Source organism: Panthera tigris, chromosome X (genome assembly GCF_018350195.1).
Source record: "Panthera tigris isolate Pti1 chromosome X, P.tigris_Pti1_mat1.1, whole genome shotgun sequence".
NCBI lineage: Eukaryota > Metazoa > Chordata > Mammalia > Carnivora > Felidae > Panthera > Panthera tigris.
The window spans coordinates 86,731,765-86,756,193 of record NC_056677.1 but is presented as its reverse complement, the minus strand read 5'-3'; the positions used below and the strand labels follow the sequence as shown (position 1 = coordinate 86,756,193).

The window sequence follows — 24,429 nt, the reverse complement described above, 5'->3', positions numbered from 1 at the left end:
ATATTTTTACATCCTTACTTTATAGATGAAGAACAGGAGTCTCAGAGAAGTTAAATAACCTAAGATCACATAGCTAAGTAGCAGAGTTGAGATTTGAATGTAGATTTTTCTCACTACAAATTATGACACTATACTACCTTTTGCATATGGTTAATCTATTAACCATATGTATTTGGACATCAAATACAACATGTCCAAAGCCAAAATAAATTCTCCAATATTTTCCCTGCACAAAGTTGTTTATCATTCTAGGTTCTCATAGTTTACAGCACCACTGTTACCAAGATGTTCAAACTAAGAACCTTGGAATAATCTTCAACTTCTTTCTCCCACCACCTTCACTGTCTCACACACATACCCTCCCCTCTACCTCTTTTTTTTCAAAAGTCCATTCCACCCTATTACCACTTCAGATTGGCCTCACATCACTTTCCTGCTACACTGTTATAGCATCCCAACTCATCTTTCTGCTTCCAATCTTGTTTTCTGATTTATCCAAGCCACATATTTATGGACATAATGTTATACCATGCAGAGATAATACCTCATTTATCCAGCAATCTTTTCAGCTGAGTCAGCCTTCTAAATCATAGCCTGAAACATCTATGTGAAAAGGTAGTAGAAAACCACAAATAGTAGGGTCCCCGGGTGGCTCAGTGGCTGAAGCGTCCAACTTTAGCCCAGGTAATGATCTCACAGTCCTTGAGTTCGAGCCCTGTCAGGCTCTGTGCTGACAGCTCAGAACCTGGAGCCTGCTTCATATTCTGTGTCTCCCTCTCTCTCTGCCCCTCCCCCATTCACTCTCTGTCTCTCAAAAATGAGTAAACATTAAAAAAATTAAAAAAAAAAAGAAAACCTCAAATAGCAATTCTAAACCCTGTGCCATTGAAGAGCTGAGGCTGGCAAAGATTCTTCTGGATTCTTATTTGAAACGAATTTCACAAGCTTAGTTGATGCTTTACAGTCTGCAGCAGGTTTGGAAGCAGTAAAGTTTCAAAACAGGTGGAGCACTGTGAGAGGAGAACCATTTAAACGTTTGCTGCTCAAAATGCAGACCCTGAACCAGCAACATCTGCATCACCATCTAGCTTGCTAGAAACTAGAATCTCAGAACCCATCCTAGACCTGCTGAATCAGAATGTGCATTTTAACAAGATCCCTAGGTAATTTGTAGGCACATTAAAGTTCTAGGTGCATTGATTTAAGCAAATTAGATATTTGAAAATTAAACTCTACAACAAATTGGGGGTGATTAATGTTTCCATTAAGACCTACATAGGCATCTTTTAAAAATAAGTCCTGTTAAAGAATTTTAGATGACTGAATTGCTTTTTCAAAAAGTTTATTTCAGGACATGCCCATTAAAATTTTCTAAGGCAGTGGTTGACAATGGGTATGGGTTGGAGGTGAAATTGCCACTATTCATGCTAAGCCCTATTTATATATGCTACTAACCATCAAAATCTAGGTATGTCCACAAATATCTCACATTCATGATATGTTTTTGGAGACAAAAAGAACTAGTGGGTAGTGTTTTTCAATCTTTTCACCAAATTAACTCTAAGGTAGAGGACAGTGAACATTTATCTCTGGAGGTCAAAGTGCCCACCTACATACATACATAGTCTAAATTTTGTATTGTTTTTTTTTTAAGTTTATTTATTTAGAGAGAGACAGAGATAGTGCAAGTTGGGGAGGGGCAGAGACAGAGGGAGACAGAGAATCCCAAGCAGACTCTGAATTGTCAGCTTGGAGTCTAATGTGGGGCTCGAACTCACGAAACTGTGAGATCATGACGAGCTGAAACCAAGAGCCGGACGCTTAACCAACTGAGCCACCCAGGCACCCCGAAATTTTATTTTGTTTAAAAATATTTTATATTTAAATTTTATATATGTTTAAAAATATTTTTAAAATTCACTCCAAACAGAAGAGGCAATGAGTAAAGTAAAAGCCTCAGTATTTGTTATAGCCTAGGGTGATAAAATTTCTCCAGATGTTACAGAGCTTAATTAAACTACTTAGTAAATGATCAAAAACTAGATGGGGGGTGGTGTGGGGAAGGAATGTTTCTAGCATTCCAACCTAGTCTTTAAATGCCTGGGAACCATGTACGTTCTTATTTGTAACATAATACAAACTGACTCCTGCTAAACTTACAGATGAACTCTTGGAAAATCCCTCCCAAAGTTGGAGACTCCCTATACATATATATGTACTGCCACTGTTAATCAGTTTATATTTTGATTATTATGTGAGAGTAATAAAGTCTGTTGTTCAAACTATCTTTTTGTTACCAATATAGGAAGAAAATGCACAAGTGACATGGAATTCCTCTCCTTCGCATATGCCGAAGAGAATTGAAACATACATCTACACAGACTTGTACATAATTCATAGCAGCATCATCCATGATGGACAAAAAGTAGGAACTGTTCATTAACTGATGGATAACCAGATGTGGAAAAATGGAATATCATCAATGAAAAGGAATGAGGTGCTGATGCATGCTTCAAACATGAATGAATCTTGAAAATATTATACTAAGTAGAAGAAGCCAGTCACAAAAGATCACACGCATATTGAATGGTTCCATTTATATGAAATGTCCAGAATAAGCACATCTATAGAGATAGAAAGCAGATTGGTGGCTGCCTGAGGCTGGGAATGGGAGCAGAAATTGACTGCAAATGGGTATGAGGGAACTTTTTGGGGATGATGGAATGTTCTAAAACTGGATTGTGGTGACAGTTGCACAACTCTGTACATTAGCTAAACATTGTGGAATTATACATTTATAATGGGCAAATTTTGGGTGTGTTAATTATACTTCAATACAGATGAAAATTTTATTTTAATGTTTATTTATCTTTGAGAGAGTGAGAGAGGAGTCGGGGAGGGGCAGAGAGAGAGGGAGATACAGAATCCAAAGCAGGCTCCAGGCTCTGAGCTGTCAGCACAGAGCCCAACGCGGGGCTCGAACCCACAGACAGCAAGATCATGACCTGAGCTGAAGTCGGACGCTTAACCGACTGAGCCACCCAGGCGTCCCAAGATGAAAATTTTAAAAATTATAAATTTTCCCTAAAAAGGACCCCCCACACACACACATAAAACAAGAAGAATATAGATCAAGAGGTTGTTTATTATGGGGCATCACACACATGTACACCTGGCATATTGCCACATAAGACATATGTGTAGCCAAGACATATGTGTGCATTGGTTTGATAATCAGGATTCTGAGGTGTCCCTGTTTATTAATAAACATCTGTTTATTCTTAACAAGTTTGACAAAAGAGTTAACTCATTAACAGTATCCCAACGACCGTACTGCCAAAGAGAAGGCTGAAGGAAAAGAAAACTTTAATAAAGTGGTTTTATGTCTTGGGTAGTATAAAGATGGACTGGCATCAAGGTGTTTTTCTAACCTTATATTATCAGTGATCAACCTCGTTATTTACCTTGCTGACATTGAAAAATAACTCAGGGGGTGCCTGAGTGGTTTAGTCGGTTGAGCGTCTGACTTTGGCTCAGGTGATGATCTCATGGTTTGTGGGTTTGAGCCCTGTGTTGGGCTCTGTGCTGACATCTCAGAGCCTGGAGCCTGCTTCAGATTGTGTGTCTCCCTCGCTCTCTGCCCCTTCCCCATTCACACTGTTTCTCTCTCAATAGTAAACATTAAAAAAATTAAAAAATAATAATTCATGGTACATTCAGTTGTATTAAAATGTCAGCAATTCCCCTCTCTGTAATGAAATACGTAAATAAATATCATACTAAAGTTTGAGTTTTTATTCATCAAATATATCAATGACCATTTACATCAACCATTTTTTTCCTCTCCCAAATCCAAGCATATATGAAAAGTTAGTATAGGCTAACTGAACTAAACAGCAGATGCAAACTTCTATTGGAATATTTTATTTACATTTTATATTTAAAGAGAATCAATACAAATCGGGGAATATTTACAGAATTTCAAATAAGTGTACAAGAATGCAATGGTTTTTTCCATTCTACATTTCGCAAACAAAAATACATGTCTTTTCTGCTTTTGCCTAAATTCTGCTGGAATTTTCACTGGAAACACAACTTTAAAACCAAGATAAGCCACACAGAATACAAATAAAGTGCATTTTTAAATAGCTCTATTTTACTTTGGTGGATGAAAGCTTCAAACTTTATATTAAGGCACCTGGAATTCTCCCCCCCCCCCACCTAATTCTTTTTCAAACTCCAAGAAAATGCATTCACAAAATTTACAGCTATATGGACAGAATTTTAGTTTACCTAATGTAATTAGCCCATTTAGGTAAAATGTAAACTAAATTTTCAAAGTCAACATTGTTTGGAAAACATTTTCTGCAGACTAATTTCTGCAGACTTAATTCATACACAAGGATCAATTACCAATTTTTGTGTGACTTACTCATTATCATTTTCAAATAGTATGATAATTTATATACTCTGCTTTTGAAAATCCCATAACTTTGAGAAATAGTTATACAGCATTTTTATAAGGAAACTTTTTGTCTATAAACTTGTGTCAAATTGGTGTCATTAATATACCAATCAATCCAGTCCAGTCCATATTCTTTGACAAACTATGCTCCACACTCAAATGAAGTACATTTACCTTAATTTTAAAAACAAGAAATAGTTAAAATGAATATTTTGTTTTAATCTTGTTCTATCAACTTAATGTAGCTTAAAAAGACATTTCATGAAGTACTAGCCTAAGTTTGCATTGCTTTTTACATTACAATTCCAGATCAATATAAGCACCTGGAGAAAAACCCTGACACATATAGCCCAAGCTAAAATAGTAGTATTTTTAATTAAGATACTATCATAAAATAAAGTGATCACAGCTACTCCACATTTTAAAAGCAACATGTTTTTATAACAAAATTGTTGTAAATGAAAAACATGACTACTTGAAGAGAGTTTTAAATGTTTAAAAATGTTGCTATCACTATTGAGAGGAAACTTGCCTATGAAAAACATTATGAGTTTGTGGAAAAAAGTTAATAGATTAAATATTTTAAGTAATTTAACTATAGCATAATATTTGTCATCTCAGCACTTTCAGTATCTTTCTTATTTAATTAAGTTTATCCAGTTCATTAATAGTAAACTAAGCCCTGATTGGCAGTTCTGTTGTTATTACTAAAGTTTCAAGATTTCTATTGACACAGATTTTAGGATTTAATTTCTCGAACTGCAGTCTCTTGATCAGGAGTTTCATCTTCTTCAAAAGTTGGGTTGTCAACATGAGGAACAACATCCACTGCCACAGAACTTGCCTCATGGTTTACCAGCTGTAGATTTTCATCTTTAAAAAAAAATGACAATTTTAGGATGATTTCACCCCTCTCTTCTTTAAGACAAAATTCAACACTCACGTCTAAGAAGCTTTTCTTGTCTAATGCTATCATACTCTGATTATTATACTCATTCCCTGGTTCCTTTAATAGTTACATGATTTAGGCTATGTCTTACATAAGGCACATATGACATTATTACATTGATTTACAATTACTCTTTTATTTTTAAATTCACATGTGTGCTTACTTCTACCTAGATTAATAGCCTCCTTAAGAGCAAAAGTTCTGTCTTCTGCTTTTCCATCCTTAAACACAGCTTCACATTTCAATCACCTGGGTGCTTAAAAAAATTACCTATACCTTTTCATATGCATAAATAGACTTAAAACAAACAGGAAGGTAGAGAGAGTTCTTCAAATGGAGTACAAACAGTAACAGATGAGCATAATTATATAAAGAGGAAATATATAAACATCCTGAAAACAGTGGGGAAGAAAACTAACCTAAGTAACTTTGGAAAGCAGTATTTTGACTATATCCTGTAAGGCTAAAAATAAAAAGGACTACACTAGTTAGTGAAATGTTGAGTTACAAACAAGGAAAGGGGAAGGCTAGAATAAACTCTGTGGTATTTGACTAGAATCAGGTGTATCAGTATTAAGTTCACTGTTTTTCAGATAGATAGATATGTAGACGATACCCCCACAGCAATGAGCATACCTAGTGCCCAGATCTTGGTTCTGAAGTACTATTTTCCAAAAAAAGCCACCCACCCCCCAAAGAAGTGGCTGATTCTAGGGCTAGGGCAAGGAGAGCACAAGATTAACCCCTTGTAGCTTAGGGATCAGCAAACTATAGCCTGCAAGTCAAACCAATAGCTAAGAATGGTTTTCACATTCTTAAAAGGTTGTAAGTCAAACACCCCCCTCTTCACTGTGCCAAATACAGCAGAGACTCATGGCTTTCAAAGCCTAAAATATTTACTATCTGACTCTTTACAGAAAAAGTTTGCCAATCCCTGGCCTAGAACATCCTGTGGTACCAGAAAAGTAAGGAAGTGCTCAAAAAAAAAAAAAAAAATGAGGCATGTTGAAAGAACACAGGAACCACCTTGAGAGAGTTCCTGATGACCAAATCTAGGAGAATCTAAGCAATTAATAATTCATGAGAATAATTTTACAGAATAAAAGAAATATCTATGAGTCCATACTATTATAAATGAATTGAATAAATAAATAGATAAAGGATAACTGTTCCTTAAAATAGAAGCTTAATTAATGTAGAAAGAAGGATGGAAATAGAAAATTACCATTTGGCACACATTTCAGTAATAATTATTGCAAGGAAGAAGCATCAATTGCTAAAATTAGTGGGTAAAAAGCATGATGAGAAACAGAACATTTGCATAGTCTCTAAGTGTCTCCCTGTAAGATAATAATTACAAAGGGAAAAATAGTAACTTTAAAAGAAGCTTGGCAGACACTCACTATCTTAACCAAGTAAGCAACATTAAAAACCATCAGTAATAAGATATGAACATCATGTGCCTCATTATATGAAGCAGAGAAGAGCACAATATTATTTCTCTGGTATTCTTGCCAGAAAGTGAACAATGAATTTAATCATTGAGAAATAGCAGACAGGTTCAAAGTGAGAGACATTCTACAAAATAACTGACCAGTAATTTTCAAAGTGTTAACATCATATATGACTGAGACTAAGGAACAACCACAGATTGGAGATGAAGATACGACCATTAAACACAATGTGGACCACTCAACAAATTGGGTAGAAAAGGAACATATCCAAACATAATAAAGGCCATTTGTGACAAACTCATACCTAACATCCTCAACAGTGAAAACCTAAAAACAAAACCCTTTTCTCTAAAATCAGAAACAAGACAAGGGTACCTACTTCTACCACTTCTATTCAACATAGTACTAGAAATTGTAGCCAGAGCAATTAGTCAAGAAAAGAAAGGGCCTCAAAATCAGAAAGGAAGAAGTAAAATTATATCCACATGACATGACCTTATATAGAGAAAATGATTAAGACTCCACCAAAAGATTAGTAGAACTAATAAATGAATTCAGTAAAGCTGCAGGATACAAAATCAACATACAATAACCAGTCACATTTCTATACACTAACAATGAAATATTTGAAAGAGAAATAAAACAATTCCATTTATAATAGCATCAAAAACAATAAAATACTTAGGAATAGGTTTACCAAGGAGGTAAAAAATCTATACTGAAAACTTTGATGAAAGATATTGAAGAAAATACAAACAAATGGAAAGATATCCTAGGTTCATGAATTAGAAGAATATTGTTAAAATGTCCATATACCCAAATCCATCTATAAATTCAATGCAATTCCTATCAAAATTCCAATGACATTTTTCACAGAAATAACAATCCTAAAATGTATATGGAACTGCAAAGACCCTGGATAGCCAAAGCAATCCTGAGAAAGAAGAACAAAGTTGGAGGCATCACACTTCCTGATTTCAAACTATACTACAAAGGTATAGTAACCAAAATAGTATACTGGCATAAAAACAGACACATAGACCAATGGAACAGAATTGAGGGCCCAGAAATAAACCCATGCACATGTAGTCACCTAATATTTGACAAGGGAGCCAAAAACACTCAATGGGGAAAAGCCAGTAAGTGGTGTTGGGTAAACTGGATATTCACATATGGTAGAATGAAAATGGACCCCTATCTTACACCACTCACAAAAATGAACTCTAAATGGATTAAGGACTTAAACATGAGATCTGAAACCATAAAATCCCTAGAAGAAAACATATGGGAAAAGCTCTTTGACACTGGTCCTGGCAATGATTTTTTGTATAGGACACCAAAGCACAAATCAACAAGGGGAACTACATCAAACTAAAAAGCTCCTGCACAGCAAAAGAAACAATACAGTGCAGAGGCAACTTACAGAATGGGAAACGATATATAATATCGTATTTATATATTTGCATATATTTGCATATATTTACATATCAAGGATTAATATCTAAAATATATAAGAAACTCATACAATGTAGCAACAAACAACCCCCAAATAATCCAATTAAAATAGGCACTGAAAATAGAAACTGAATAGACATATTTTCTTTTTTTTAAGGTTTATTTGAGAAAGAGAGAGAGAGAGAACACCAGCGAGCAAGGGGCAGAGGACCCGAAGTGGGCTCTGTGCTGTTAGTACAGAGCCCAATGTGGGGCTCGATCTCATGAACCATGACATCATGACCTAAGCCAAAGTTGAATGTTTAACCAACTGAGCCACACTGGAGCCCCTGAATAGATCTATTCTCAAAGAATATGTACAAATGGCCAACAGGTACATGAAAAGATGATCATTATCAGGGAGGGGGTTCCGGAAGATGGCGGCGTAGGAGGACGCGGGGCTCACAGCGCGTCCTGCCGATCACTTCGATTCCACCTACACCTGCCTAAAGAACCCAGAAAACCGCCAGAGGATTAGCAGAACGGAGTCTCCGGAGTCAAGCGCAGACCAGAGGCCCACGGAAGAGGGTAGGAAGGGCGGCGAGGCGGTGCACGCTCCACGGACTGGCGGGAGGGAGCCGGGGCGGAGGGGCGGCTCGCCGGCCAAGCAGAGCCCCCGAGTCGGGCTGGCAAAAGCGGAGGGGCCGGACAGACTGTTCCGACAGCAAGCGCGACTTAGCGTCTGGGAGGTCATAAGTTAACAGCTCTGCGCGGAAAGCGGGAAGGCTGGAGGACAAAGGGAGGGAGAGCTGCTGAGCCCCCGGAAGGCAGAGCTCAGCTTGGCGGGGAACAAAGGCGCCAGCGCCATCTCCCCCGCCCATCCCCCAGCCAAAATCCCAAAGGGAACCAGTTCCTGCCAGGGAACTTGCTCGCTCCGCGCAAACACCCAACTCTGTGCTTCTGCGGAGCCAAACCTCCGGCAGCGGATCTGACTCCCTCCCGCTGCCACAGGGCCCCTCCTGAAGTGGATCACCTAAGGAGAAGCGAGCTAAGCCTGCCCCTCCAGCCCCCGTGCACCTTGCCTACCCACCCCAGCTAATACGCCAGATCCCCAGCAACACAAGCCTGGCAGTGTGCAAGTAGCCCAGACGGGACACGCCACCCCACAGTGAATCCCGCCCCTAGGAGAGGGGAAGAGAAGGCACACACCAGTCTGACTGTGGCCCCAGCAGTGGGCTGGGGGCAGACATCGGGTCGGACTGCGGCCCCGCCCACTAACTCCAGTTATACACCACAGCACAGGGGAAGTGCACTGCAGGTCCTCACCACGCCAGGGACTCTCCAAAATGACCAAACGGAAGAATTCCCCTCAGAAGAATCTCCAGGAAATAACAACAGCTAATGAACTGATCAAAAAGGATTTAAATAATATAACAGAAAGTGAATTTAGAATAATAGTCATAAAATTAATCGCTGGGCTTGAAAACAGTATACAGGACAGCAGAGAATCTCTTGCCACAAAGATCGAGGGACTAAGGAACAGTCACGAGGAGTTGAAAAACGCTTTAAACGAATTGCAAAACAAAATGGAATCCACGATGGCTCGGCTTGAAGAGGCAGAGGAGAGAATAGGTGAACTAGAAGATAAAGTTATGGAGAAAGAGGAAGCTGAAAGAAAGAGAGATAAAAAAATCCAGGAGTATGAGGGGAAAATTAGAGAACTAAGTGATACACTAAAAAAAAATAATATACGCATAATTGGTATCCCAGAGGAGGAAGAGAGAGGGAAGGGTGCTGAAGGGGTACTTGAACAAATTATAGCTGAGAACTTCCCTGAACTGGGGAAGGAAAAAGGCATGGAAATCCAAGAGGCACAGAGAACTCCCTTCAGACGTAACTTGAATCGATCTTCTGCACGACATATCATAGTGAAACTGGCAAAATACAAGGATAAAGAGAAAATTCTGAAAGCAGCAAGGGATAAACGTGCCCTCACATATAAAGGGAGACTTATAAGACTCGTGACTGATCTCTCCTTTGAAACTTGGCAGGCCAGAAAGGCTTGGCACGATACCTACAGTGTGCTAAACAGAAAAAATATGCAGCCGAGAATCCTTTATCCAGCAAGTCTGTCATTTAGAATAGAAGGAGAGATAAAGGTCTTCCCAAACAAACAAAAACTGAAGGAATTTGTCACCACGAAACCAGCCCTACAAGAGATCCTAAGGGGGATCCTGTGAGACAAAGTACCAGAGACATCACTACAAGCATAAAACATACAGACATCACAATGACTCTAAACCCATATCTTTCTATAATAACACTGAATGTAAATGGATTAAATGCGCCAACTAAAAGACATAGGGTATCAGAATGGATAAAAAAACAAGACCCATCTATTTGCTGTCTACAAGAGACTCATTTTAGATCTGAGGACACCTTTAGATTGAGAGTGAGGGGATGGAGAACTATTTATCATGCTCCTGGAAGCCAAAAGAAAGCTGGAGTAGCCATACTTATATCAGACAAACTAGACTTTAAATTAAAGGCTGTAACAAGAGATGAAGAAGGGCATTATATAATAATCACAGGGTCTATCCACCAGGAAGAGCTAACTATTATAAATGTCTATGCGCCAAATACCCGAGCCCCCAGATATATAAAACAATTACTCATAAACATAAGCAACCTTATTGATAAGAATGTGGTCATTGCAGGGGACTTTAACACCCCACTTACAGAAATGGATAGATCATCTAGACACACAGTCAATAAAGAAACAAGGGCCCTGAATGATACATTGGATCAGATGGACTTGACAGATATATTTAGAACTCTGCATCCCAAAGCAACAGAATATACTTTCTTCTCGAGTGCACATGGAACATTCTCCAAGATAGATCATATACTGGGTCACAAAAGAGCCCTTCATAAGTTTACAAGAATTGAAATTATACCATGTATACTTTCAGACCACAATGCTATGAAGCTTGAAATCAACCACAGGAAAAAGTCTGGAAAACCTCCAAAAGCATGGAGGTTAAAGAACACCCTACTAACGAATGAGTGGGTCAACCAGGCAATTAGAGAAGAAATTAAAACATATATGGAAACAAACGAAAATGAAAATACAACAATCCAAACGCTTTGGGATGCAGCGAAGGCAGTCCTGAGAGGAAAATACATTGCAATCCAGGCCTATCTCAAGAAACAAGAAAAATCCCAAATACAAAATCTAACAGCACACCTAAAGGAAATAGAAGCAGAACAGCAAAGGCAGCCTAAACCCAGCAGAAGAAGAGAAATAATAAAGATCAGAGCAGAAATAAACAATATAGAATCTAAAAAAACTGTAGAGCAGATCAACGAAACCAAGAGTTGGTTTTTTGAAAAAATAAACAAAATTGACAAACCTCTAGCCAGGCTTCTCAAAAAGAAAAGGGAGATGACCCAAATAGATAAAATCATGAATGAAAATGGAATGATTACAACCAATCCCTCAGAGATACAAACAATTATCAGGGAATACTATGAAAAATTATATGCCAGCAAATTGGACAACCTGGAAGAAATGGACAAATTTCTAAACACCCACACTCTTCCAAAACTCAATCAGGAGGAAATAGAAAGCTTGAACAGACCCATAACCAGCGAAGAAATTGAATCGGTTATCAAAAATCTCCCAACAAATAAGAGTCCAGGACCAGATGGCTTCCCAGGGGAGTTCTACCAGACATTTAAAGCAGAGATAATACCTATCCTTCTCAAGCTATTCCAAGAAATAGAAAGGGAAGGAAAACTTCCAGACTCATTCTATGAAGCCAGTATTACTTTGATTCCTAAACCAGACAGAGACCCAGTAAAAAAAGAGAACTACAGGCCAATATCCCTGATGAATATGGATGCAAAAATTCTCAATAAGATACTAGCAAATCGAATTCAACAGCATATAAAAAGAATTATTCACCATGATCAAGTGGGATTCATTCCTGGGATGCAGGGCTGGTTCAACATTCGCAAATCCATCAACGTGATACATCACATTAACAAAAAAAAAGAGAAGAACCATATGATCCTGTCAATCGATGCAGAAAAGGCCTTTGACAAAATCCAGCACCCTTTCTTAATAAAAACCCTTGAGAAAGTCGGGATAGAAGGAACATACTTAAAGATCATAAAGGCCATTTATGAAAAGCCCACAGCTAACATCATCCTCAACGGGGAAAAACTGAGAGCTTTTTCCCTGAGATCAGGAACACGACAGGGATGCCCACTGTCACCGCTGCTGTTTAATATAGTGCTGGAAGTTCTAGCATCAGCAATCAGACAACAAAAGGAAATCAAAGGCATCAAAATTGGCAAAGATGAAGTCAAGCTTTCGCTTTTTGCAGATGACATGATATTATACATGGAAAATCCGATAGACTCCACCAAAAGTCTGCTACAACTGATACATGAATTCAGCAAAGTTGCAGGATACAAAATCAACGTGCAGAAATCAGTTGCATTCTTATACACTAACAATGAAGCAACAGAAAGACAAATGAAGAAACTGATCCCATTCACAATTGCACCAAGAAGCATAAAATACCTAGGAATAAATCTAACCAAAGATGTAAAAGATCTGTATGCTGAAAACTATAGAAAGCTTATGAAGGTAATTGAAGAAGATATAAAGAAATGGAAAGACATTCCCTGCTCATGGATTGGAAGAATAAATATTGTCAAAATGTCAATACTACCCAAAGCTATCTACACATTCAATGCAATCCCAATCAAAATTGCACCAGCATTCTTCTCGAAACTAGAACAAGCAATCCTAAAATTCATATGGAACCACAAAAGGCCCCGAATAGCCAAAGTAAGTTTGAAGAAGAAGACCAAAGCAGGAGGCATCACAATCCCAGACTTTAGCCTCTACTACAAAGCTGTCATCATCAAGACAGCATGGTATTGGCATAAAAACAGACACATAGACCAATGGAATAGAATAGAAACCCCAGAACTAGACCCACAAACGTATGGCCAACTCATCTTTGACAAAGCAGGAAAGAACATCCAATGGAAAAAAGACAGTCTCTTTAACAAATGGTGCTGGGAGAACTGGACAGCAACATGCAGGTTGAAACTAGACCACTTTCTCACACCATTCACAAAAATAAACTCAAAATGGATAAAGGACCTGAATGTGAGACAGGAAACCATCAAAACCTTAGAGGAGAAAGCAGGAAAAGACCTCTCTGACCTCAGCCGTAGCAATCTCTTACTCGGCACATCCCCAAAGGCAAGGGAATTAAAAGCAAAAGTGAATTACTGGGACCTTATGAAGATAAAAAGCTTCTGCACAGCAAAGGAAACAACCAACAAAACTAAAAGGCAACCAACGGAATGGGAAAAGATATTTGCAAATGACACATCGGACAAAGGGCTAGTATCCAAAATCTATAAAGAGCTCATCAAACTCCACACCAGAAAAACAAATAACCCAGTGAAGAAATGGGCAGAAAACATGAATAGACACTTCTCTAAAGAAGACATCCGGATGGCCAACAGGCACATGAAAAGATGCTCAACGTCGCTCCTTATCAGGGAAATACAAATCAAAACCACACTCAGATACCACCTCACGCCAGTCAGAGTGGCCAAAATGAAGAAATCAGGAGACTATAGATGCTGGAGAGGATGTGGAGAAACAGGAACCCTCTTGCACTGTTGGTGGGAATGCAAATTGGTGCAGCCGCTCTGGAAAACAGTATGGAGGTTCCTCAGAAAATTAAAAATAGACCTACCCTATGACCCAGCAATAGCACTGCTAGGAATTTATCCAAGGGATACAGGAGTACTGATGCATAGGGGCACCTGTACCCCAATGTTTATAGCGGCACTCTCAACAATAGCCAAATTATGGAAAGAGCCTAAATGTCCATCAACTGATGAATGGATAAAGAAATTGTGGTTTATATACACAATGGAATACTACGTGGCAATGAGAAAAAATGAAATATGGCCTTTTGTAGCAACATGGATGGAACTGGAGAGTGTGATGCTAAGTGAAATAAGCCATACAGAGAAAGACAGATACCATATGGTTTCACTCTTATGTGGATCCTGAGAAACATAACAGAAACCCATGGGGGAGGGGAAGGAAAAAAAAAAAAAAAAGAGGTTAGAGTGGGAGAGAGCCAAAGCATTAGAGACTGTTAAAAACTGAGAACAAACTGAGGGTTGATGGGGGGTGGGAGGGAGGGCAGGGTGGGAGCGAGGGCAGGGTGGGTGATGGGTATTGAGGAGGGCACCTTTTGGGATGAGCACTGGGTGTTGTATGGAAACCAATTTGACAGTAAATTTCATATATTAAAAAATAAAAAAAAAATAAAAAAATAAAAAAAAATAAAAAAAAATAATAAAAAAAAAAAAAAGAAAAGATGATCATTATCAGTAATCATCAGGGAAATGCAAATCAAAAACTCTAATCACCTCATACTTGTTAGAATAGTTACTATCAAAAAGATAAGAGATAAGTGCTGGTAAGGATGTGGAGAAAGGGATCCCAGTGCACTGTTGGTGGGAATGTAAACTGGCACAGCCACTATGAAAACAGCATGGAGGTTCCTCAAAAAATTAAAAGTATAAGTACCATATGATCCAGCAATTCCAGTTTGGGGTATATATCCAAAGGAAATGAAATCACAATCTTGAAGAGATACCTGTACCCCCATGTTCACTGCAGCATTATTCAAAATAACCAAGATATGGAAATATCCTAAGTATCAGTTGACAGATGAATGGATAAAGAAAATGTGATACACACACACACACACACACACACACACACACACACACACACACACACAGGAATATTATTCAGCCAAGAGAAAGAAGGATGGACCTTGAAGGCATTTATGCTAAATGAAGTAAGACACAGAAAAACAAATACTGCATAATGTCATTTATCTGTGGAGTCTTAAAAACTCAGAAACAGAGAGTAGAATGGTGGTTGCCAGGGGCTAGGAGCAGAGGAGATGGGGAAGTGTTGACCAAAGGGCACAAATGCTCAGCTATAAGATGAATAAGTTCTGGAGATCTAATATATGGCATCATATCTACAGTTAGCAATACTGTATTACATACTTCTAAAAGTTTATATATCATGCTATTTTAACCTTACATGTAGCTACCATCTGTCACCATACAATGTTATTACAACATCATTGACTATGTCCTTATACTGTGCCCTTTATTCCCATGACATATTCATTCCATAACTGGAAGCCTGGATCTCACACTCTCTTTCATCCATTTTGCCCATCCCCCTGGTTTCTTCCCTATGGCAACCATCACTCTGTTTTCTGTATTTACAGGTCTGATTCTGCTTTTTGTTTGCTTATTCATTTGTTTTTGTAGATTCCACATGAGTGAAATAATATGGTATTTGCCTTTCTTGGTCTGACTTACTTCATTTAGCATAATATCCTTTTGGTCCATCCTTGTCACAAATGGCATCATCTCATCCTTTTTTATAGCTGTGTAATATTCTATTTTATTATATATACCATATCTTCCTTATCCATTTGTCTATTAGTGGACACTTAGGTTGCTTCTATATCCTGGCTATTGTAAATAATGCTGCAATAAATGTAAGGGTGCACATATCTTTTTGAATTACTGTTTTTGTTTTCTTTGGGTAAATACCCAGTAGTGGAATTATTGGATATACCTGAAAGTTGCTAAGAGAGTAGATCTTAAATATTGTCACCAAAAACACACACAAATTTGTAATTATGTGAGGTGGATTTGCTAACCAACCTTACTGTGGTAATCGTTTTGCAATATATAGGTGTGTCAAATCATGCTGTATACCTTAAACTTACACAATGTTATGTGTCAAATATATATCAATAAGTCTGGGGGAAAAAGAGTAAAGGGGAAATGCAATGTGGGATCCTGAGACAGAAAAAGGACATTAGTGGGTCAATGGGTGAAATTTGAGTAAGGTCTGTCATTTAGTTAATAACATTTTATCAGTTAATTTTCTGGTGTTAACAATTACATATGGTTATAGAAGGTGTTAACATCTGGAGAAGTTGGGCAAAGGGTATATGGGTATTATTTGTACTATTTCTGAAACACTTAGCCTGAAACTGTGCCAAAATTTAAATTAAAAATTGAAAAACAAAACCTGTGCTTGGGCCCCACCCTTCATGGATTCTGATTTAACCATTCTGGTGTAATGTCCAGGCATCAGTGATATTTAAAGTTTCTCTGAGTGAGTTTTTTTAAAAACTCTACTGATTTAAGTTAATTTATTTTGAGAGAGAGAGGAGAGAGTGAGAGAGAGAGAAACAGTGCACGAACGTGGGGGAAGGGCAGAGAGAGAGGGAGAGAGAGAATCCCAAGCAGTCTGTACAGTACAGAACCCGACGCGGGTCTCAGACCCACGGATTGTGAGATCATGACCTGAGCCATAGTCAAGAACAGGACGCTCGACCAACTGAGCCATCCAGGTGACCTCTGAATGATTTTAATGTGCAGTTAGGGTTAAAAACTAGGGCTTTATTTAGTGGTTCTCAAAGTGTGGTCCCTGGACCAGCAGCCTCAGTATCACCAGAAACTAAACTTCTCAGGCCCTATTCCAAACCCACTGAGTCAGAAACTGGTGGTGGTCCATCTGTTTTAATAAGCCCTCCAGGTGACTTGATGCATACTTTAGTTTTAAAACCAGTGCTCTAATAGAACTTAGTGCCACGATGGAACAAATGGACATGAACTAATCAACTATATGTTTGCAAAGTTATTTAAACCACTATCACCACATTAATCAGTGGCTGATAGGCAAGATACCCACACTAGTAATACATAATCATAGATAAAATTAAATCTATTCTATCTGGTCATTCATTCAACATTTGAGTATCTACTGTGTGCCAGGCTGTTCTAGGTGCTGGGTATATGACAGTGACTAATAAGACACTGTCCCTATCCAAATGTTTTAAAAGTTTTAATACAATTCAGTACAATAAATGCAATTCCAGAAATTCTGTGAAAGCAGACAGTAGGGCCACACAGGTGAGCCAAAGGAGGCTTTTCAAAGGGGGGTAAGTTTTAAAGGAGGACCAGGAGTTAGACTGGGTTCCCCAATTTCTTGGGAGGAAGAAGAGTGAAAGGAATGGGCAGAGAGAAAACAGTGGCTCAAACTATGACTGTGGAATTAAGGTTGGAAATTAGGAGATGGATTACAGAAAAGGGATATTGAATCAATAAGAAAGAGGAGAGGGAAGGATCTAGGGTCTCCCTAGTTTCTGGTTTGAGGCACCTGATTGGGTGTTACTACCATTTATCCAGATAAAGAATACAGGGGGAGGAATGTTGATCATCATTTCATTTGCTCGTCAAATTCTCTGCAAAAACCATTCTGCTTACCACCTTGCCTCACAAGAAGAACAGAGCACACAGAGAAGTTGACTGGACCTTTTTAACAAGCCTAACAATAAACTGAATTATCCTGTACACTCTCCCTTATCATCACTGAATTCTATTATCACGTAGTTGTGGAAACAAAAAATCACCTGGGGCAAATAGACAATGATTCTCTATTATAGGTAGAATAATCCACTATTAAGGTTCTTATGACTACTCTGTACTCCAAGAAATATCTTAAGATTAGATTACAAGAAATACAAAGTGCACATTTTGCGTGATAGTACTGCTCTTGACATCTTCAGGAATGATGTCTATGGCACTGATAAGCCTACAGAGGATAAAGGTTTAAGTCATAGGAAGCTGAAACTTTCATTAATCATTTTAACATTTCGTTTTCTTCTACTTTTAATGCCACGATTAGGTTATTTCAAAATGAGGATTGAGAACCATCAAACCAACAAAAACCATGAAAAAGGTAGCAGTTAAAGAAAGAAAAAATAATTTGTATGAGGGTCTTCTCTTTCTAAGGGAAAAAAGTAACAAAATTCCCTAAAGTTTCTCCACTGGAAGGACATTACCAAGTTACAATATTGATTCACATGAATTTTGAAAATATATATTCAATTTTAGTTTCTATGGTTTGTTCATTTCATGGTAAATAATCAACATGTGGCAGCACATATTCTTATACACAGTTTCTAATCTGTGCAAAAGATGGGTTCCTGCGAAATCAAGCTTTTGTAAACTGAATTCTATTTTATCATCTCAGGACCCCTCTACCTTAGTTTCTGATTGCTCCACAATAAACAATGGCTTCTAAAGTTTGAAGTTTCTCATCAGCCTCTGTAAGTTAATAGCCAATACTTAAATCCATCAGAGAGAAGCTATCCAATAAAAAAATATTTTTATTCTGTGAATAATCCTGATGCATTTCATCTGTTTCAGAGACATTTGAATATGTGCATATTGAGTTAAAGTAGGGGTGTGCCCTGTACTGCATCATTGTTACTAGAAAAAACCTGGAATGTATTTAATGAATGAAAGGAACAAACACTAAAAAGCAGGAGCACTCTGCCAGGAATATGATCCTCAATGGATCATTTGTGGGGCCCTCCTTGCCCCTCAGCATGGTGCTTACTTGCTGACTGCACATGTTCTTCCAAAGGTGGCTCATCTGCTCCCTGAACAGAAGCATATCCAGACGATGCAGTCTCACTGCGATTATCCTCTTCATGAGGAGAGGCACTATTTGATATTTCATTGGATACAGGGACTTGTAAAGACACCGATCCATCTTCAACATCCGCCTTTGGAAAGCATTTGAACTAATTAAAAGATGCTCAGAGTACATGCTTTTCCCTGACATATCATTACAAAGTTTCTTCATAAGTGACTTATTAGAGCAATGCTTCTTAACCTTTTAAGCCTATAATCCCTTTTGATGATCACAAAAATCTCTTGCTGGCCCCAGACAGAGCAGTTGGAGTAACTGGGTTCAAAATGGGGTGAAAGAAGTTATAGGCAGATTGCCTTCACATCTGATGTTCATTTGGGTGATCCCAACACTTCATTATATAATGGCTGGTACAAGGTAGGTACTCCAAACAAAAAAACCCAGAAAACTACTCTGAGTCAAGTTCACCTCTAGCAGTTTCAAAAGGCAGTTTGCTGACAAAACTCAAAATCTGATGTTTAGTTAATAGTAATGACTCAATGTCAGTTTCTCACTTTTGACATATGTACCACAGTAATGCAAAATGTTAACAATAGTAAAAACTGGTGAGAGGTATCTGGGAACCCTCTGCATCGTCTTTGCAACTTTTCTGTAAATCTAAAACTATTCATAAATAACAACAACAACATCTCATGCTGTCCCCCAGGGGAACTCAGAATCGGTATCATCTATGTATCTCCTAAAGTCAAGAAACATAGATGCTCATTTAACTACAAGTTTGGTGGCTGTGCAATAATAAGAGAAAAAAATGCAACCGGTATCACAAGCCATCACTTAAAATTCTGACCAAATAATAAGAGGGAAGAAGAAGAAAAATGGAGGTGGTCCAAAATGGCACCTCACTGTCAATATGATGTAAATAGGTCCAACTTTTGGTATAAATCACAAGTCTAGCAAGGTACATAGGTAAAAATTAGGCATGTTGTTTTCCTGAAGGCCCAGGTACATAAATAACTTAAGTTCCTTCACCTAAATAGTTAAATACTTAAATAGTTCAGCAATATTTACCTCAATTCCCAAAGCTTTGAGTATGTCACATTTGCACATGGGGCAAGTTCTGTGTTCTAACAGCCAAGGGTCAACACATGTCTTATGGAAAATATGGCTAGTGAAAGAAAAAAGACACATAATTTGGTTATCAGTTGTGAAATAGCAACAACACTTGGCCTAATATACTAACAGGTTACCCTATATTTTTATTTAGTTTTTCTAACAGATGACTTTTTTCTTTTAAACACACTATTACAGCATTAAAAACTATAAAGGAGCCACAGAAACAAAACTTGGAAATTTCATAATATAGAAGTTTTAAATATAAAAGCCTCATTACCTTAGTTTCAAAAAAACCCACTATTTTCAATACTTACTACTTCAAAACTGGCTAAGACATTACCTGACCTAAGACTTATTCAGTATTTCAGATCGCTATTGTCTTGTCATTCCTTAACTATAAAAATGGCACAGTCATTCTCAATAATAAAGTATAGTATAGTACAGAGCACAAGATAATGCTGATACTTTAGGCCATGTGTTAAGTTCTAAGAACATCACCATTTAATAGCTAAAAGAAAGAGTGTTAAGAACAGCTTCCAGGAGAGGGATAATGAAAAACTAAACAATGAAGACTTCCAAACAGGTGCCCATTGAGATGAATTTTTTTCCTTCAACAGGACTATTAAAATGATTTTAAATTAAATAATCCAGTAAAATACACACACACACACACACACACACACACACACACACACACACACTATGGTTATGGTGCTGGCTAGGTTCTTAGTTTTATATGGAACTGGTTTCTAAATTATATCAGATTGTTGAAACTTTATATAATTAGCCTTATACCTATTTCAATGATATTAAAATATAAAGCATTCACCTATATTTAAATGAAAATAAATGCTCTTTCCATACTTTGGCTATTGTTGATAGTGCTGCTATAAACATGGGGGTGCATGTGTCCCTTTGAAACAGCACACCTGTATCCTGTGGATAAATGCCTAGTAGTGCAATTGCTGGGTCGTAGTGTAGTTCTATTTTTAGTTTTTTGAGGAACCTCCATACTGTTTTCCAGAGATAAGTCAGTCAGAGAAAGACAAAAATCATATGACTTCACTCATATGAGGACTTTAAGAGACAAAACAGATGAACATAAGGGAAGGGAAACAAAAATAATATAAAAACAGGGAAGGGGACAAAACAGAAGAGACTCATAAATAAGGAAAACAAACTGAGGGTTACTGGAGGGGTTGTGGGAAGGGGGATGGGCTAAATGGGTAAGGGGCATTAAGGAATCTACTCCTGAAATCATTGTTTCACTATATGCTAACTAATTTGGATGTAAATTTTAAAAAATAAAAAATAAAATTTAAAAAAATGAAAATAAAATGAAAATGAATAAAAAATGAAAATAAACCAAATGCCTCAATTTGGAAACATTCAAAATAGTTTCCCCCATTATAATCATTTCAATAAACCAGATATTTTTACTGAGGATATAAAAGAAAATCAAACTTACTTGCAGGTTAAGATGCGCACCAAATCATTTGGTTTATATAGTTCAATACACACAGCACAACTATCTCCATCAGGGCCAATTTCCTATGAGCAAATAGTTATTGTTACTCTGATGGATAAGAAAAAATACATTAAACTACAGAGCAAGATCACAATATATATGTATTTAAATTGCATAGATTCTTTCAAAAAGTGATTTAAAATTATTTAGACTTAATTGGAATCTAAAAAAGGTCAAACTTATAGAAACAGTAGAAAAGTGGTTGCCAGGAGCTGGAGGATGGGGGAAATAGGGAGTAGATGGTAAAACGTGTATAAACTTTCAGATATAATACGAATAAGGTCTGAGGATCTAATGTAAAACATTGTGACTATCATTGATAACACTCTTATACAATCGAAATTTGAAAATAATTTAGACTTAAAAAAGGTAAGAAAATAGAGTCAACCAAAAGAGGAACAGTGCAAAGAGGAACAGGTAGCAGTGATTTGAACAAATGCGTGCTGTTAATTGGTGTTAGAATTCAAATGCCATTTGTACAAGTTCTAAAGCTATGCTCCCAATTTCAGAAAAATTAAGGTATAATTCACATGCAGCAAAATTCACAGTTTTTAGTATAGAGTTTTGCAAGTGTGGACAAATATGCCGTCACTTAATCTTCACCACAATCAAGATATAGGATACTTCAATTACCCCAACAAATTCCTCTATACCTCTTTGTAATTAACTCCTACTTTCACTCACCCCCACCGTCTGGCAACAACATGGATTTTTCAGTTCCTATACTTTTTGCTTTTCTCGAGTGCCATATAAATGGAATCGTGTATTATACTGCCTTTTAATTTGGCTTCTTCCACTTAACACAATACATTTAAGACTCATGCATGTTATTATATCAATAGGGTCCTCCCCCACCACACACACACACACACACACACACACACACACACACTTTTTACGGCTAAATAGTATTCCACGATATGGATGTGCCACAGTTTAGTTATCCATTTACTATTTGAAGGACATTTGGGTTCTTTCCAGTTTTTGGTAAATATGAGTAAAGCAGCCATGAACAATTATGTGTAAGTTTTTATTTGAACATGTTTTTTTTTTTTCCCCTCTAGGTTAACTATCTAGCAGTGAGATTGCTGGGTTCTTCAGAAAGGGTTATTTTTTACTTCATAAAGAACTGCCAAATTGTCTTCCAGACTAGCTATACATTGTATTCTTACCAGCAAATCCGTAAGAGTTCAATTGTTCCACAACTGGCCAGTGCTTGGTTATTGTCAGGTGTACTAGTTTTGCCATTTTAATGAATGTGTTGTAGTATCTCATTATGATTTTAACTCACATTTGCCTAATGACTAATGATATTGAGCATCTTTTCATGTGCTTTTTTGCCATCCATATATTTTCTCTGGTAAATGTCTGTTTCACCATTTTTCAGTATGCTGTTTGTTTTCTTACTACTGACATTTGAGAGTTCTTTATATATTCTAGATATAGTCCCTTATCAGCCATGTAATTTGCAAATATTTTGTCCCAGTCTGTGACTTGTATGTTCATTCTCGTAACAATGTCAAAGAACAAAGGTTCTTTATTTTGACAAAATTAGATTTCTTTCTTTTCTTTAATGGATTTGTTTTTGCTGTCTTATCTAAGTAATCTGTGCCTAGCCCAAGTCTTGAAGATATTTTTCTCCAAAGTTTTCTTCTAAGAATTTCATGGTTCTAGGTTTTATATTTAGGTCTGTGATCCATTTTGACTTAAATTTTACAGACAGTATGAAGTATGAATTGAGGTTCATGGTTTTTGCATAAAGATACCTAATCATTGCATATGGAGAGCCAACAATTGACTACCCTTGCTTCATTGAAGTGCCTTTGTACCTTTGTTGAAAATCAACTGACCATATACACGTGGGTCTGCTCCTGGACTCTCTTCTATTCCCTTGATCTAAAGGTCTAGCCTCTCTCCAATACCACACTATATTGTCTATTGTATCTTCAAAATAATTCTGAAAATTAGGGAAATGTGAGTCATCCAAATTTGTTCTTCATTATAACGACTGTTTTGGTTATTCTAGTTCTTTTGCTTTTTCATATAAACTTAGCACCAACTTGTCAATAAATACAAATGATCCCACTAGGATTCTGAATGGAAGTGCACTGAATCTATAGATTAGTTTGGGGGGATTTGACATCTTAACAACAGTGAGTCTTCTGATCCATGAATATGGCATATCTCTCCATTCTTTTGGTCCTTTGATTTCTTTCATTGGTGTTTTGCAGTTTTCAGCATATAGATCGTGTATGTATTTTGCAAGATTTATACCTAAGTACTTAATGGTCTGAGTGCTATTATAAATGGTAATTATTATTTCAATAAGCTCTATAGCTATTTTTATAGGTATTTTTGATATATGTTTTACACACCAATGGCAGTTTTAACTGTCCTAAATCTAAAACTGTTCAAGTAAAGTTGCACTGAGGAATTGTATTAGTTCCCTGTTTTTGCTATAAAAAATTATCATAACTTAGTGTCTTAAAATAACACAAATTTATTTTTTTATTGTTCTGGAAATCAGAAGCCTAAAAGTCAATGTTTTGGCAGTGCCATGTACCTTCTGGAGGCTTCATGGGGATAATCCATTTCCTCACCTTTTCTAGCTTCTAGAAGCTGGCTATATTCCTTGGCTCATGACCCCTTTCTGGCATCACTATAACCTTCTTGCTTCCTTGGTCACATATTCTACTGTACTGCAGTCCAATCTCCCTTTTTCTTCCTCTTATAACAACACTGTGATTATGTTTAGGAGCTACCTGGATAATCCAGGATAATCTCCTCATCTCAAGATCCTTAACTTAATTTTATCTGCAAAGTCCTTTCTGCCATATTAGGTAATATTTACAGGTTCCAAGGATTAAAACCTAGATATCTATGGAAGCCACT

General features: G+C 37.2%; 1 protein-coding gene across 2 annotated transcripts in view; it reads right to left on the bottom strand.

The window, feature by feature from the left end:
* Positions 1-3,780: 3,780 nt before the first annotated feature.
* Positions 3,781-24,429, bottom strand: part of RNF128 (ring finger protein 128) — a 116,559-nt gene continuing 95,910 nt past the window's right edge. For both annotated transcript variants that reach the window (XM_007099346.3, XM_042975115.1), the window contains exons 4-7: positions 21,478-21,560; positions 19,965-20,061; positions 18,861-19,029; positions 3,781-5,338 (exon numbers count right to left, since the gene is read on the bottom strand). In XM_007099346.3, coding sequence (XP_007099408.3) covers positions 5,205-5,338; positions 18,861-19,029; positions 19,965-20,061; positions 21,478-21,560 — 483 coding nt within the window. In that variant the 3' untranslated portion in view covers positions 3,781-5,204. The remainder of the gene's footprint in view (positions 5,339-18,860; positions 19,030-19,964; positions 20,062-21,477; positions 21,561-24,429) is intronic.